At 30.0% G+C, this 14,720-nt stretch overlaps 1 protein-coding gene across 1 annotated transcript; it reads left to right on the top strand.

Moving 5' to 3' along the window:
- Positions 1–11,446: 11,446 nt before the first annotated feature.
- Positions 11,447–13,665, top strand: LOC107426107 (probable glycerol-3-phosphate acyltransferase 3). Its single transcript, XM_016036206.4, has 2 exons — positions 11,447–12,281; positions 12,466–13,665. The coding sequence occupies exons 1-2, from the start codon at positions 11,559–11,561 to the stop codon at positions 13,378–13,380; spliced, it is 1,638 nt and encodes a 545-aa protein (XP_015891692.3). The 5' UTR covers positions 11,447–11,558; the 3' UTR covers positions 13,381–13,665.
- Positions 13,666–14,720: the final 1,055 nt, after the last annotated feature.

Below are 14,720 nucleotides of genomic sequence, written 5' to 3'. Positions count from 1 at the left end.
AAAATAATGAAGTTGAGCTCATTTGATTGATCTAGAGATTATTTATATCATTTTTCAATTTTTGGAATGAACTTTCAATTATATAAAGAAATCACCGTTTCATCTCAAAACGTTCATTTAAAAACTTTCAATTTTTCAATTTTTGAAATGTATTTTCAATTATAGAGAGATATCATCGTTTCATCTCAAAATTTTCCATTCTATTTATTTATTTTATTATTATTATTATTTTTTTTTTTTTTTGGTTGAAGGGGCAGAAGATGAAGCAGAGCACATTGGCTTATGATTTGTAAAAGGTCATGATTCAGCTGGTTCAATCACCGTTAAAATATATAGGAACAAATTTATTTGCTCGCAACGGCCCTGGATGAATTTATCTAGATTCTTGATTCATTTTTTGAGTCAACGCAAGCCATGTAAATAAGAACAAGAATACCCAACTTTTGAAGCCGTTGTTTTGTGTCTTATCTCTAGTGAATAATTCAAGTACTAATAACTTATGTCGTTGAGTTAATCAAATCCATATCCTTTCTAATTCTCTCATATATATATATATATATATATATATATATATAATTCTTATTTATTTTGCTTGGTACTTTATGGACATGCACTTGTACGTTGGACTTTTAGAGTATTTAAAATAATAATTGAATATATTAAGCTAGAAAACCGATTGGGGATTAATATATTAGACCATAGATGGGATATTAGATAGTCGTTTTCTATTAAGCGAAGTTGGACATATAACCAAGTTTGCAATCAAACAACGTAAACTATCCCACCTCGTCCAATGAATAGAATATCTTTCTATTTATAAATTTAGATATAAAAATTCTACAGGATGATCATGGATCAAAAGTTGGGATTTCATTTTCAGTTGGTTCTCAGTCTCTAATATTTGATAGTGGGCTGGTCCAGTACTGAATAAGTTCGGTGGGCTAGAAGTTTCAGTAGAGTATCAAAATTTTCAAAACAAGTATTCACACCCAAGAGCCATTACCCCAAAAAAAAAAAAAAAAAGAGCTATTAGCTAGCAAAAGATAACAGACGTGTATAACCACACAAATCGGTTCATGTAATATAATTTAAGCAATGTGGGCACAGAATGTTGAAATTGAGGGCCGAAGAGCGCCCTCATGCAATTTGAACAATTCAAAAAATAGGGTTTAATTGCTAGAAGAGCATGATGGAGATACTAGAAATGCCCATTGCGCATTGCTAGATCATATATGATCATGATGGATCCTTCACATATGCCCCATCCCTTAAAAACATGGGGATCAATATCTTTGACAATATTCATTTAAAAAAAAATTGGTAAAAACTGTTGTAAATTAAAACTACTTGAGAAGTTCAACGAACTATATATATACATATCCTTATCCAATGCCAATTCTCTAAGTTTAGACTATTCTGGAATTACAAACCAAGTATATATGCATGCATGCATGGTCCTTGGAATGGTCTAAGTATATAACACAGTTTCATGAAAGCTACTTAACATGCCCATACATGAAGAAGTATATCCAAATAAATTAGAAAACTGGTTTTTGGAGGATGGAGGACTCCACAGATCACATCCTATTGGCCAACCTCCTCGTAATTAAGAAAGACGTATGGCAATATTTGCACGCAATATATTAATTTTTCTACTATATATATGTATACATTTGAGCTTTTCTTGGGCAGTCAACCTAAAAGGTCGTTTGCGTCCTCAAGCTCAAAACATACAGAAGCCAGCTCTGACTTTTCAACAACCGAAAACTTCGGTCGGCTACCATTTGACTGCAATTCCATGCAGTGGAAACACAGAATAAAACGAACCAGATTTTTGAGAAATAATTATAGCAAAATAATATAAAAATGATTGCTTATGCTTTTAATTTTATTCAATGTCTGACGGTCCTACCGTGTCTTCCAACTAATGAAGATTTTTTTATTATTGTTATTTTTTGAAATAACAATTAATTTAGATTTTGTGGGAGTTTTACTTTTTTTTTTTTCAAATATTTTATATGCAATATATATATATATTTAATATTTAAAATCACGACGAATATTAATCCTATTAATTAATTTACCAGCATTGTTGCCGTCATACCTTTGGCTTCTACACCCCAAATAAATAAATGACAATATGATATTTTAATGAAAAATTCAGATGTTAATCGTTATCATCATTTTTCTTTTAAGATGAAATTACATAATAATCAAAATAAAATTACTGCTATTACTATTATTACTCCTCCTCCTACAACTACTACCATAGCTATTGCTGCTACAACCGCTACTACTTCTACTATCGCTATCGCTGCCATTACCTTTACCACTGCTACTACCTTTTTTTTTTTTTTTTTTTTTTTTTTTTTTTTTTTTTAAATAGAAATGCCTTTTGAAACTTATAACTATCACTACTACCACTATCATTATTGCTACTACTATTATTATTTTGGTTTTTTTTTTTTAAATAAAAATGCTTTCTAAATTTATAGAAGATTTGTAAATTGCACTTTATATTTAACATTTATTATCCATGTCCTTTGAATTTGTAGGCTTTTTGTAATAATATCTTCGAACTTGATTCTGTATATATTTGGGTGTTAAGCTATATATTAGATCAAGGGTAATATTAGAATTTCATGTACATTAGCACCAAAACAAAGGGTACAATTGGAAACGCCAATTTGTTGCGCCATTTCAAGGGTATTATTGTAAAATATTAAAATTTCAGGGGGCACTACTGTAAACTAATTAAATATTAGGGGATAGTATTGCACAATTACTTAATTTGTTTTTACTTCAGCAAATTTTTAAAGATACCATATCGTCTCTCTTGAATTAAATTCTTTTTATGTTCTTCTCTGTCGTCCACTCCTATATTCTTTATCTTAATGAGTTTTTGGTCTTTAATATGTCTATATGGTTTCGACAATATGATTATGTACATATGAGTTGAAAGAGACAAAATAAGGCATAAAAATGAAACATATATACCTTTTATTGATTTCTTTTATCATTTGTCCGTGATCAACATAGACCTTTGATTAATATATTTTCTAAATTTGAAATATCTTTGTGCTATAGAATAAATGTGGTTTCTTTCCTTGTGTTAATCAATGACAATATTGTAGTTGTTTGATTTTGATTATTTGTATTGTAATTTGAAGAGTTTGATGCAAAAATTACATTTGTTGTGTTTATAAGCAAAAGAAGCATAATACCATGTGAAACAAAAAAAAAAAAAAATTATTCATATTGATATGAACTTTTAAATATTTTATGGTAATGCCCCCAAACTTTGATTAATTTTGCAATATTGTCCCCTAAAATTTAACTCGTTTTGAGCAATGCTTTCCAAACATTTGATTTTTTACAGTAATGCCCCATGAATCAATGCAACAAATTGTCCTTAATCTAAGGCATATAAAATTTTGATATTATCCTTAATCTAACAGAGCTTAATACCTAAATACAAACAAGATAAAATTAAATTGTTATTGTTGCAAAAAACATGCAAGTTCGAAAAGCATAAATAGTAAATACTAAATGAAATGTGCAGTTTGTAAATCCCCTCAAATTTAGAGCCATTGCTTAAAAGAAATTCTAAAATTTATTTTGTTGTTGTTTTTAATGATTCAGTCATATTTGACAATACAGCACCTTTCAACCAAATATTTATGGGACCAAAATGATCAAAAAGTACGTATTACCTAAAGTTGCTAAAGGTAGGATAATTTCGCATGCATTGCATCAGCATAAATTATGATCAGAATTGTTTTCATTTTTTCAAAATGGTTTTAAATGCATATCTATATAATCTCAGACAAATATGAATACACGTCTAACCATAATTTAAATATATATATATATATATATATTTTTTTTTTAAGTTTTGGAAGCGCCAAGGATCATAAAAATAAATAAAAATAAATGTTTAAGAAGCGGAAAGAAAGTTTGTTCAATCGGAGCAGTAAGCCTCATAAACGCTTTTTATATTATTTAGAAGAAATTTTCAAAAACACTTTTTATATTATAATAGAAAAGTATTAGAGCAGAAACTTTTCAAGAAACAATTTGCACATTAATTAATGATACAGTATCCAAAATATTCCTAATGTAATTTTTAAAAAAATGCAAGTTCGAAGAGCATAAATATTGAATACTAAATAAAATTTGTAGTTTGTAAATCCCCCTCAAAACTTAGAGTCATTGCTTGAAAAAAAAAAATCCTAAAATTTATTTTGTTGTTGTTTTTAATGATTCAGTTATATTTGACAATACAACACTTTTCAACCAGATATTTATGAGACCAAAATGATCAAAAAGTACGTATTACTTCAAGTTGCTAAGGATAAGATAATTTCACATGCGTTGCATCAGCATAAATTTCGATAAGAATTGTTTTCACTTTTTTCAAAATGGTATTAAATGCATGCCTATATAATCTCAGACAAATATGAATACACACCTAACCATAATTTAAATAGTTTTTTCTTTGAGTTTTAGAAGCGCAAAAGATTATAAAAATAAAAAACAAAATGTTTTAAGAAGCGAAAGAAAGTTTGTTCAATTAGAGTACCAAGCCTCATAAACGTTTTTTATATTATTTAGAAGAAATTTTCAAAGACACTTTTTATTTTATAATAGAAAAGTATTAGAGCGGGAACTTTTCAAGAAACAATTTGCACTTTAATTAATGATACAGTAACCAAAATATTCCTATTGTAATTTTTTAAAAAACATGCAAGTTCGAAGAGCATAAATAGTGACTATTGAATAAAATGTGCAGTTTGTAAATCCCCTCAAAATTTAGGATCATTGCTTAAAAAAAAAAAAAAAAATCCTAAAATTTATTTTGTTGTTGTTTTTAATGATCCAGTCATATTTGACAATACAACACCTTTCAACAAACACCGAAACCACAATGATCAAAAAGTACGCATTACCTAAAGTTGCTAAAGGTAGGATAATTTCGCACGCGTTGCATCAGCATAAATTACGATAAGAATTGTTTTCACGTTTTTCAAAATGATATTAAATGCATGCCTATATAATCTCAAACAAATATAAATACACGTCTAACCATAATTTAAATAGTTTTTTTTTTAAATAACTTTTAAGAGCGCAAAAGATTATAAAAATAAAAATAAAATGTTTAAGAAGCAAAAGAAAGTTTGTTCAATGGGAGTACTAAGCGTCATAAATGCTTTTTATATTATTTAGAAGAAATTTTCAAAAATATTTTTTATTTTATAATAGAAAAGTATTAGAGTGGAAACTTTTCAATAAGCAATTTGCACTTTAATTAATGATGCAATATTCAAAGTATTTCTACTGTAATTTTTTATAAAAAAATAATAACAATAATAATAATAATATCGCGTAAAAGAGATTACTAAAGTTGAACCATTTATTCATATGAAAGGCAATTCCAAACAAGCAAGACTTGTAAATTGACTTTCATTATGACCCTAGCTAGCACAAGCTGACTGAGAATATGCCAAAACAAATTGCTTAGCCAACGCGTAATCAAAAAATATTGATCGTATGGAATGTTGTGTATAATTAATGCTGCTGTAAAGTTGCTGTCCTTCATTACTAAAAATAAAAAATAAAAAAAATAAAGATGCTGTCCTTGAAGCAACAGCGTCAAATCGTAATCCGTTCCAGTACGTCAAGTTGTCATCCATTCCAGTACCCCTCATTTCCTTATATGCAATGCATTTCGGAATTTTTCTTGAGAAAGTGAACGCGGTCTTATTCTTAAGTCAAAGGACCAATTCCGAGTAAACATATTCCAGCTGCGGCCTATAGGCTGTAGCTTTTTTGGTTGGCTTGTTTGGACGGTTGACGACGATTTTTTTTTTTTTTTTTAATACTTAAATACTCAGAAAATACAATTAATTAACGTAGGCTTATCCCCTCTCATAAGCCTTCTCGTTAATTTTCAGTTCTTTGTTGTTTAATTTTTTTTTTCTTGGTATAAAAAAATAAAATATCATTGAAAGAGAAAATTTCAGATTACAAAGGTGTCATATCTTGTTCTAATAAAGAAACAAAAGTACAAGGCAAATTAATATCCCAATCAGGTAATAAAAAATTTCATTCCTAGAAGACTTTCCCACCCAGTTAGCAGCTTTATATACTTCCCGTTGGATATAAATACTCTTAACCTTTATAAATAGCCGTGAGTATCAGAGTTCATGTAAAACAAATAAATTGTGAAAATATAGCTTTTAAAAAGCTCCTTCATCCCATCTCCACTGCCCAACTACAGATGTATAACATCTCCCAAAACATTCGGCTTTTAAACTAGAATCACAAGGAATCACTTTATGCATGCATTGAATTAATTTTTTCTATGAATCATGAGCTACCATGCCAATTCCCGTTTCGTGAATTCCATTCACATTCAAAATTAATCTTAATTTTCTCTGTCGGAGGTGGTTGTTGTTACATTCGTTGGTTGCTGCACACTTAATCCATTGTAAAAATTAATAATCTGATCTTGAGTTTTTTTTTTTTTCTTTTTTTGCAAAACTTATTGCTCAATCTCGATTGATTTTATATATATATATATATATATTATGTAATTAATATCTCTTTATTAATTAATTAGTTCGAATAACCAGTCCATAATTTATAATCAATTAGGTGATAAACAAATCAGCCTTAAATAGATGCTCGGTGCCAAACTAATTTTATGACATATACCGCCCATCATTGTCTTTATAATTAATTAGTGTATATCCATATTAATCAGAATTTATTATAATTATAACATTTTTTTTTTTTTGGGGGGGGGGGGGGGGGGGGGGCGCATCATGATTAATTATAAGTAATTGATTGATGGCCAATTTTTTTTTTTTAAACAAACTTTAATTTTTTTCTTAAAAAGCAAAAAAAAAAAAGAAAAAGGGAACACTTTTTGGAGGGTAAAGGAATTAGAGAAGGGGTGTAAAACTAGGTAACTCAGTGTTAGGCAAAGGTCTTGGTGTACTCAATGACTCTTAAAAGTGTTTTCCTTTCAGTGAATGTAATTCTTCAAAAGGGGTATGCGTAGCGGAGGGTACTGAGCACCTGTGTAAGTGCGTATGTTTCAGGGAATACGCAATTGATATTTGATTTTTTTTGTTTTTGGGAAGTATTGATATTTGATTCGACAAGGCATGCGATAGTAACTAGATCGGAACAGGTCATTCGTAATTTTTATATATATATTTTTTGGTTAATACAGCTCATTTGTAATTATTATTATTATTTGGTGAATAATAACAATAATATTATTATTGTTGGTCCGTGAATAATATAAAAATATAAAAATATATATATATTACACATTTCCATTAAGTTTATATATATATTGCACATTTCCATTGAATCATGTAATCTAAATACGACAACTTTATGGGCTAATTGCATTTCACTACAATCCTATATTATTAGCTGTTTTGAACTTACTCTCCTTTGTTTTTTTATTTGTTTTTTTAGTATATATATATATATATATATATATATTTTTTTTTTACATTTCTCTTAGATCAGTGCAATGGAGACGTTTAAAGAGCTAATAAAATATTACGTGCTTTTTTTTGCAATAAATATTACGTCCATTCAAATGGTATTTTAAGTGAGAAATGTAATTGAAAAAAAGAAGTATAATTACCAATGCATCCCCTATATTCACACACACACACACACACACACACAAATTGCATTTGCATCCTCTCTACATGATGTGTTTATAGTATGCCTCTTAAATAAAATAAATTATCTCTCACATTATCCCCTTATTTTTTGGCAATTTATATAGATGTTCTTTTTTTTTTTTGGGCTAAAATTTATATTCATTATCAATTGGAATGATTTAATAAAAAATATAATAGTTAATGGAACGATGTCAATAATATTTTTTTTATTTGATGAGATAAAAAATGTGTTATAGTTCTCTAGCATAAAATAAATGCATTCATCCCAAATGTAAAATACTCATATAGCAGTGAGATAAGCAAGTTGTTTTTTATCAACCAAAACACGTGTATTCCTGAATGCAATCAAAGTGTTACAAAAGGAAAGGTAATTAAAGGGTAATAATAAGGTTTCGTACGTGCCGAATTTAATATCTATCTTACTGATTACACTGTAACAGGATTGAAGTGAAAAATGGTAAAACAGAAATCAAAATCGGAAAAGACATTTTAATTAAAAAAATAAAATAAAGTGGGGTCCAAATGTCCAATTGTCCGAATGTGGAGTAATATGGGGATGTGAACCCACCATCAAATCCATCCAGGCTGTGGAGTGAGTCGGATCTAAATATTGATGGCCACAGAACAGGAAGAGGATTGAGGATCCATATAATTTACAGTTACCAAATGTAGACATGGTCTATGGCCAGGAGATTGTCCACGTAAGCCCAACTATCTTTGATGTGGACCATCCCCATGCAAACCAAGTAGTGGACCCAAGCCCAATTTGAATGGAAGCGGATCTCTGATGTGATTTGGATACATAAAATGGAATTTTATACCCACCAACAGTATAATTTTACCTGCCTCTCAAATTCCCAACCGCCTACGGTGTTCTTCATTTCCATTTCATTCGGTCAAAAGTCTTAGAGAGATTGATATCAAAGTTCTTATATATATGCTTTGCTGCTCAACTATTTTTCCAATTAATTGGAGAATTTAAATGTTCTTATGAGTTGCTACCTATCGTATCCCCGTAAGGTTTTGATCACTTTTTAAGGAATTAGGCCCCTCATCTGCATTATATACCCAGTTTGGTAAGGCCTTGTCGTGTCCTATGTCATTTATATATCTACCACCAGTTTCATCAATATATTTTATTTTTCTTTTTTTTTTCCCCTCCATAAAATTTTATGTCCATTTATTTTTTCTTTGTGTGCCCCAGAAGTTTAATTAAATCAACACACTTACCATCATCAGCTATATGATCACTCTTCAGGTAGATTATAGTTTATATAACTAATATATACTACCTAATTCACCTTATAATACATGATATGCAATAATATGGCATAATATTAAATAAAGGTAGAAAAGTAAATGTATACTTTGTTATTTTTTTAAAAAACTCAGTGTGATTTACACCTCTATTGGCTATTTTAAATAATTTAATTTCCTTTAATATATTTTTATTTATTAAAAAATAAAAATAAAAAATGCTATAAATTAAAATTACAATATAAGATTTACGATTCTTATCCTTATGTAACCAACATTAACGAACTAGCTAAATAGTCTATCAAATCATAACTATATATATATATATATATATATAATATTCATTTATAATATAGTTATATATGTAATTTGAAATCTTATTTGATTAATTTGCGGGTAAAATAATTTCAGACTTGTTTTTTCTTGTTGAGAATATAATTTTAAGTGATTAAAATAGAGGTTTCTTAGAAAATGGACCGATTATTTTTTTCAAAAAAAAAAAAAAAGAAAAAAAAAAGAAAAGAAAAAAAGAGAGAGGGTATACTAGAAGCAATAGTTATATATTCTAGAAACGGATGAAGTAAATTTAATTTCGATTTACCAAAAGATCTTGCAGAGGCAGTTTACATTTATGGGTTCGAATTAATGCTTATAAATAATCGTACTTTCTTCATTTATATTTAGTTATTTTTTGAAAAATATTACAACTATAAGAAGGCCGGAGCTGGATTAAGAAAATAAAAACATTGGTTTTTGGTTAGCAAAAAGAAGTGGTTTCGTGACTAATTAAAATCATTTACTTTTAAGAATAAGGTACAGACAGGAGCATGTCTTTGTTTACTATATGTTGCAAGTTTATTTATTTTATCATACAAATTACTATTAACATCTTAATTAGCTAAGTATATTTGTATACGGTAAAACCTTTTGTAATATTCTATATTGGAATAATCTTTGTTTAGTCATAAAAAAATTTACGTTCAATTTGGACTTATTATAAGTAAGAATAAATGATATATTTTAATAAGTTAGGATTTTTTTACGTATCGTGTTAAAAAAAACTTTACCTTTACATATTTATAATTCTCTATATATTACAAAAAAAAAAAGTATTTTACGATATAACATAAAATATTTTTGTAAAGTTACTTTGAAGAATAATTTATTCTTTAAAATTATTCAACATCTATAAACTTACTGCTATATAGTAACTCGATGATATAAACACTTTGTAAAATCCAAAATATTTTTAATTACAAATTTACTAAATTATAATTCTCTCAAAGTTATAAAATTAATTTGTCCCAACAATATGATTATAGAGAAGTTTTATTGTAATTCATTTTATAATACTTGATGAAAGAGTACAGAAATAACAAGGTGAAATTTAAATTTCCAATTGGAAATGGAGGAGACGATATACATTAGGTTACGTACCACAATATTAATAGGAAACCCAATTAACTAAAAGGAAAACACGAAACCCATATCATTTTGCCTTTAAGTTTTAACATTCACTAATTTTTATGTGATTTCATACTCCAACCATAGAAGCAAGTAGAAAAATGTTTATCATTTACCCAAAAAAAAAAAAAAAGTAGAAAAATGTTTATCATGTTCATAAAAGAAAAAGAAAAATAAGAAAAGAAAAAAGCTCCCAATATTAGCTCCTAATAATTAATTTGATGAAGTCAAGCATATCTTACATATTAATTAATCATACAAATATAGAATTTCAACTTTCAAGACTTGCCTCAAAAAACTTATTGGAAACGAAAGACAATAACTATTTTAATTTCTATGATGAATCAGATTATATTGGTTTAATTGGTAATGTTTGTTAAAAAAAAAAAATTCCATGATTAAGAATCCGAGAGAGAGAGAGAGAGAGAGAGACCAACTACGTACTTATTAGGAAGTAAGAAATAAATAATATCAACCAAACGCACGCTTTAAGGCTAGCTGTTTCCTCTGTCCTCTTTTATTTTTTCCATTTTTTTTTTCTTTCGTTTTAGGGAAAACAGATAAATTGAGTCAAATTAATTTTGCAGTCAGAAAAACGCGCGAACATATTTCCTCATCATCGTTTCAAAAAGAAAAAGAAAAAACAAATTATCATTGAAAAATAAAATTGATTAATTACCAATTTTTTGTTTTCTTCGAAACAGTCAACAGTGGCTATATCACAGTCAGTTTAATAAATATTTGGTTAAGGCTTTATATTTTTTTGGTGCATGGTATATCTTATGGCATGTTAATCTCTATTTTTCAACCTGTGCAAGACAGTGTCGACATGGACCATCTATACAAAGGAAATTGCATGGAACGCCAACACCCACCCCCCGCCCCCTTCTTCTATGGTTGGCAGGCACTTTGGGAGCAACATACCACTATTGTAATTAAGTTGAAATACGAGGGCTTTTTTATTTCCCCATTTGTATATAAGAACACAAACACCATGCTAAAAATGTACACAAACTTCTTTCAAAAAAACACTTAAAAAAAAAAAAAAAAAACTCCATAACTCTTTTTCAAAAAGAAGAAAGAGAAAAAAGGAGGAAAAAAAAAAAAAAAAATCCAAACTCCAAAATGGGAAAAGCTTTTCTCTTCGAAACATTTTTTTTCTTCTTCTATCGCATTCTTTTCGGGAAACTCAAAAGTTTGCGGAAGACTTTTAGCAACAGCCATGCAGGAGCTGCAACCTCCCATTTGAAATACCAAAAATACCCTTCCTCTGTCCACAGATCAGATCTCTCCGACCCCCACACACTAATCTTCAACGTAGAAGGAGCTCTTCTAAAATCCTCGTCTTTTTTCCCTTACTTCATGCTTGTGGCGTTTGAAGCTGGAGGTCTCCTTAGGTCTTTCATTCTTTTCCTTCTATACCCTTTAATCTGTTTGGTGGACCAAGAAACGGGCTTGAAAATAATGGTCATGGTTTGCTTCTTTGGGATCAAGAAGGAGAGCTTTAGACTTGGGAGTGCTGTGTTGCCTAAGTTCTTCTTAGAGGACGTTTGCTTGGAAGCCTTTGAAATTGTCCAAAGGGGTACTAAGAAAGTTGCTGTGACCAATTTCCCAGTAGTCATGGTGGAGAGCTTCTTGAGAGATTATTTGCAGATTGATTTCGTGGTTGGGAGAGAACTCAAGGTGTTTCGTGGTTACTTTTTGGGACTCATGGAAGAGAGGAAGAAAGTTACGCCGTTTATGGAGGAAATTATTGCAGAAAAGAAATTGGGTTCCGATATAATTGGCATCACTTCTAGCAGCTTCAACAAATTTCCCGATCGTTACCAATTGTTTTCTTATTGCAAGGTAAGTCGTCAATTAATTTAATTAATTATTACTGTTATTATTATTCTTTTTTTTTTTTTTAAATATAATTATATAGACACATGGCAAATTCTCTCTCTCTCTCTCTCTCTCTCTCTGTCTGGTTAGCTAGCTTTCGAATTAAAATGTGACGCTTACTAAAAACTTTGTTGCATTTAATTATCAGGAAGTTTATTTAGTGAACAACACGGATAAGAGGAGCTGGCAGAACCTACCAAGAGAAAAGTACCCCAAGCCGCTTATTTTCCACGACGGCAGATTGGCTCTCAGGCCAACCCCACTTGAAACTCTTGTAATGTTGATGTGGGTACCATTTGGGTTTACCCTTGCTGTTTTGAGGATTTTTATTGCCGTATCCCTTCCATACGGCATGTCGTCCCCGTTGTTAGCCTTCACTGGGCTTCGCTTGACGGTCACTAAGCCCAAAACCAAAATTATTGAGGAAGGCGAGAAAGATGAGAAGAAGAAGAAGAAGCCCAAAGGTCTTCTCTACGTGTGCAACCATAGAACCTTACTAGACCCTCTCTACCTTGCCTTCGCGTTGAAGACCAATCTCATCGCCCTCACCTACAGCCTAAGTAGAATGTCTGAAATAATATCACCAATCAAGACCGTCCGTTTGACAAGGAACCGTGATAAGGATGCAAATACAATGGAAAGGTTGTTGAGTCAAGGGGACTTGGTCATTTGCCCCGAGGGAACTACATGTAGAGAACCATACCTCTTGAGGTTTAGCCCTTTGTTTTCAGAAATTACTGAAGAAATTGTTCCTGTAGCCGTTAATACACACGTTAGCATGTTCCACGGCACAACGGCAGGTGGGCTCAAGTGTTTGGACCCCATTTTCTTCCTGATGAACCCAGCTCCAATCTACACCGTCCAATTACTTGACAAGGTTTTGGGGTTGTCTTCAGGGTGTTATGACGGTAATAATAATAATGATTCATCCTCAAGATTTGAAGTGGCTAATTACGTGCAAAGTGAGCTTGGCAAAGCCTTGGGATTTGAACGAACAAAACTTACAAGGAGAGACAAATACTTGATTTTAGCAGGCAACGAAGGGATAACTTGTACAAAGTAATATGGACAAAAAAAAAAAAAAAAAAAAAACCCTAGCTAAAACCCCATATTTTCCGTGTGTAATATCACCAAGATGCCACGTTAAAAGTTGTCTTGTAATGGCAGTTCGTGTGGATATGATGTTGCACTTACCCTTTCAAATTCATTTGTTGCTGCGTTATTTGTTTTTCAAAAGCTAGCTGCATTAGTTTATGATCAATTAGAGTCGCGAGTCATAGCGGAAAAGGAAATATAAATCTAGTATATTCTTTTTCTCTCTCACTATATATAAAATTTTGTTTACTTATTCGTTTGTTTTGTTTTTGTTTTTGGTTTTTTTTGGTCTTTTTTGGTTTTTTTTTTTTTTTGTGGTATTGTATATACATACATACATACATACATACATACATACATACATACATACATACATACATACATACATACATACATACATACATATATATATATATATATATTTTACAAACTTTTGTGAATTCATATGTCGAACATAATAAATAATATGGTTAAAAATTAGTATTTGATGATGATAACTTCATTTGGGCATATATTTTTTTGAATTTTATATATAATAATTTTTTTGATGCATAAAAAAGGATGATATATTATTGGGTAGGTTTGAGTCATTTGTGCATGTCACTTTGGATTTAATGCTGAGTATACTTTGACGCTCCAAAATTTTACTAATTATGTATTGGGATGCAAACTGATTAAGTCTTGTCTAGGTTAGCTAGCATTCTGGATTCATAAATATCACATGTTCCACGTCAAAAATTAACCTGGCAGTACTACTTTTTGCTTCCCACATGCCAGGTGCCTCCTATAATAGCCATACACGTACATATTCTCGATATTTCTACTATTCCTTTAAACGTTTCTTTCATGATCATTTTATTTTTAATGAAATTAAATTATTTTGGAAGAAAGTAATCCTCAATTGACAAATAATTAATTGGCTGGAGAGGGACATGCACCGCCATTTTGTGGACATCTTTCGCAAGATATTTTTATGTAAACAACTTTATATGTGAGTTACATACGTCTAAAACTGATCTGGATCTACTTTTTATTGTTGTCAATTTATTATATTATAAAACCAACAAATTTAGCACCAGCAGGCAAGAAAATGAAATACCAGTCAATTTGAGGGACGAGATCCATAATATTAGGATTAGATTAGTGGGGCTTGATAGTAGGTAGAAAAACTTGGATTTGGGGTATAGACGAAAAGCCAGCTTAAGGGGTAGTGATAGCGTAGTGTAATTACCCAGTCTGAATGTAGCTATGTATGTATATATGTAAATTGACAGTCCATGGAATATTTGGTTCAATAATAGTACTGGG

Source organism: Ziziphus jujuba, chromosome 9 (assembly GCF_031755915.1).
Source record: "Ziziphus jujuba cultivar Dongzao chromosome 9, ASM3175591v1".
In the NCBI taxonomy this organism is placed as follows: Eukaryota; Viridiplantae; Streptophyta; class Magnoliopsida; order Rosales; family Rhamnaceae; genus Ziziphus; species Ziziphus jujuba.
Note: the sequence above shows the minus strand (reverse complement) of the source record. Positions and strands in the feature narration are given on the sequence as shown.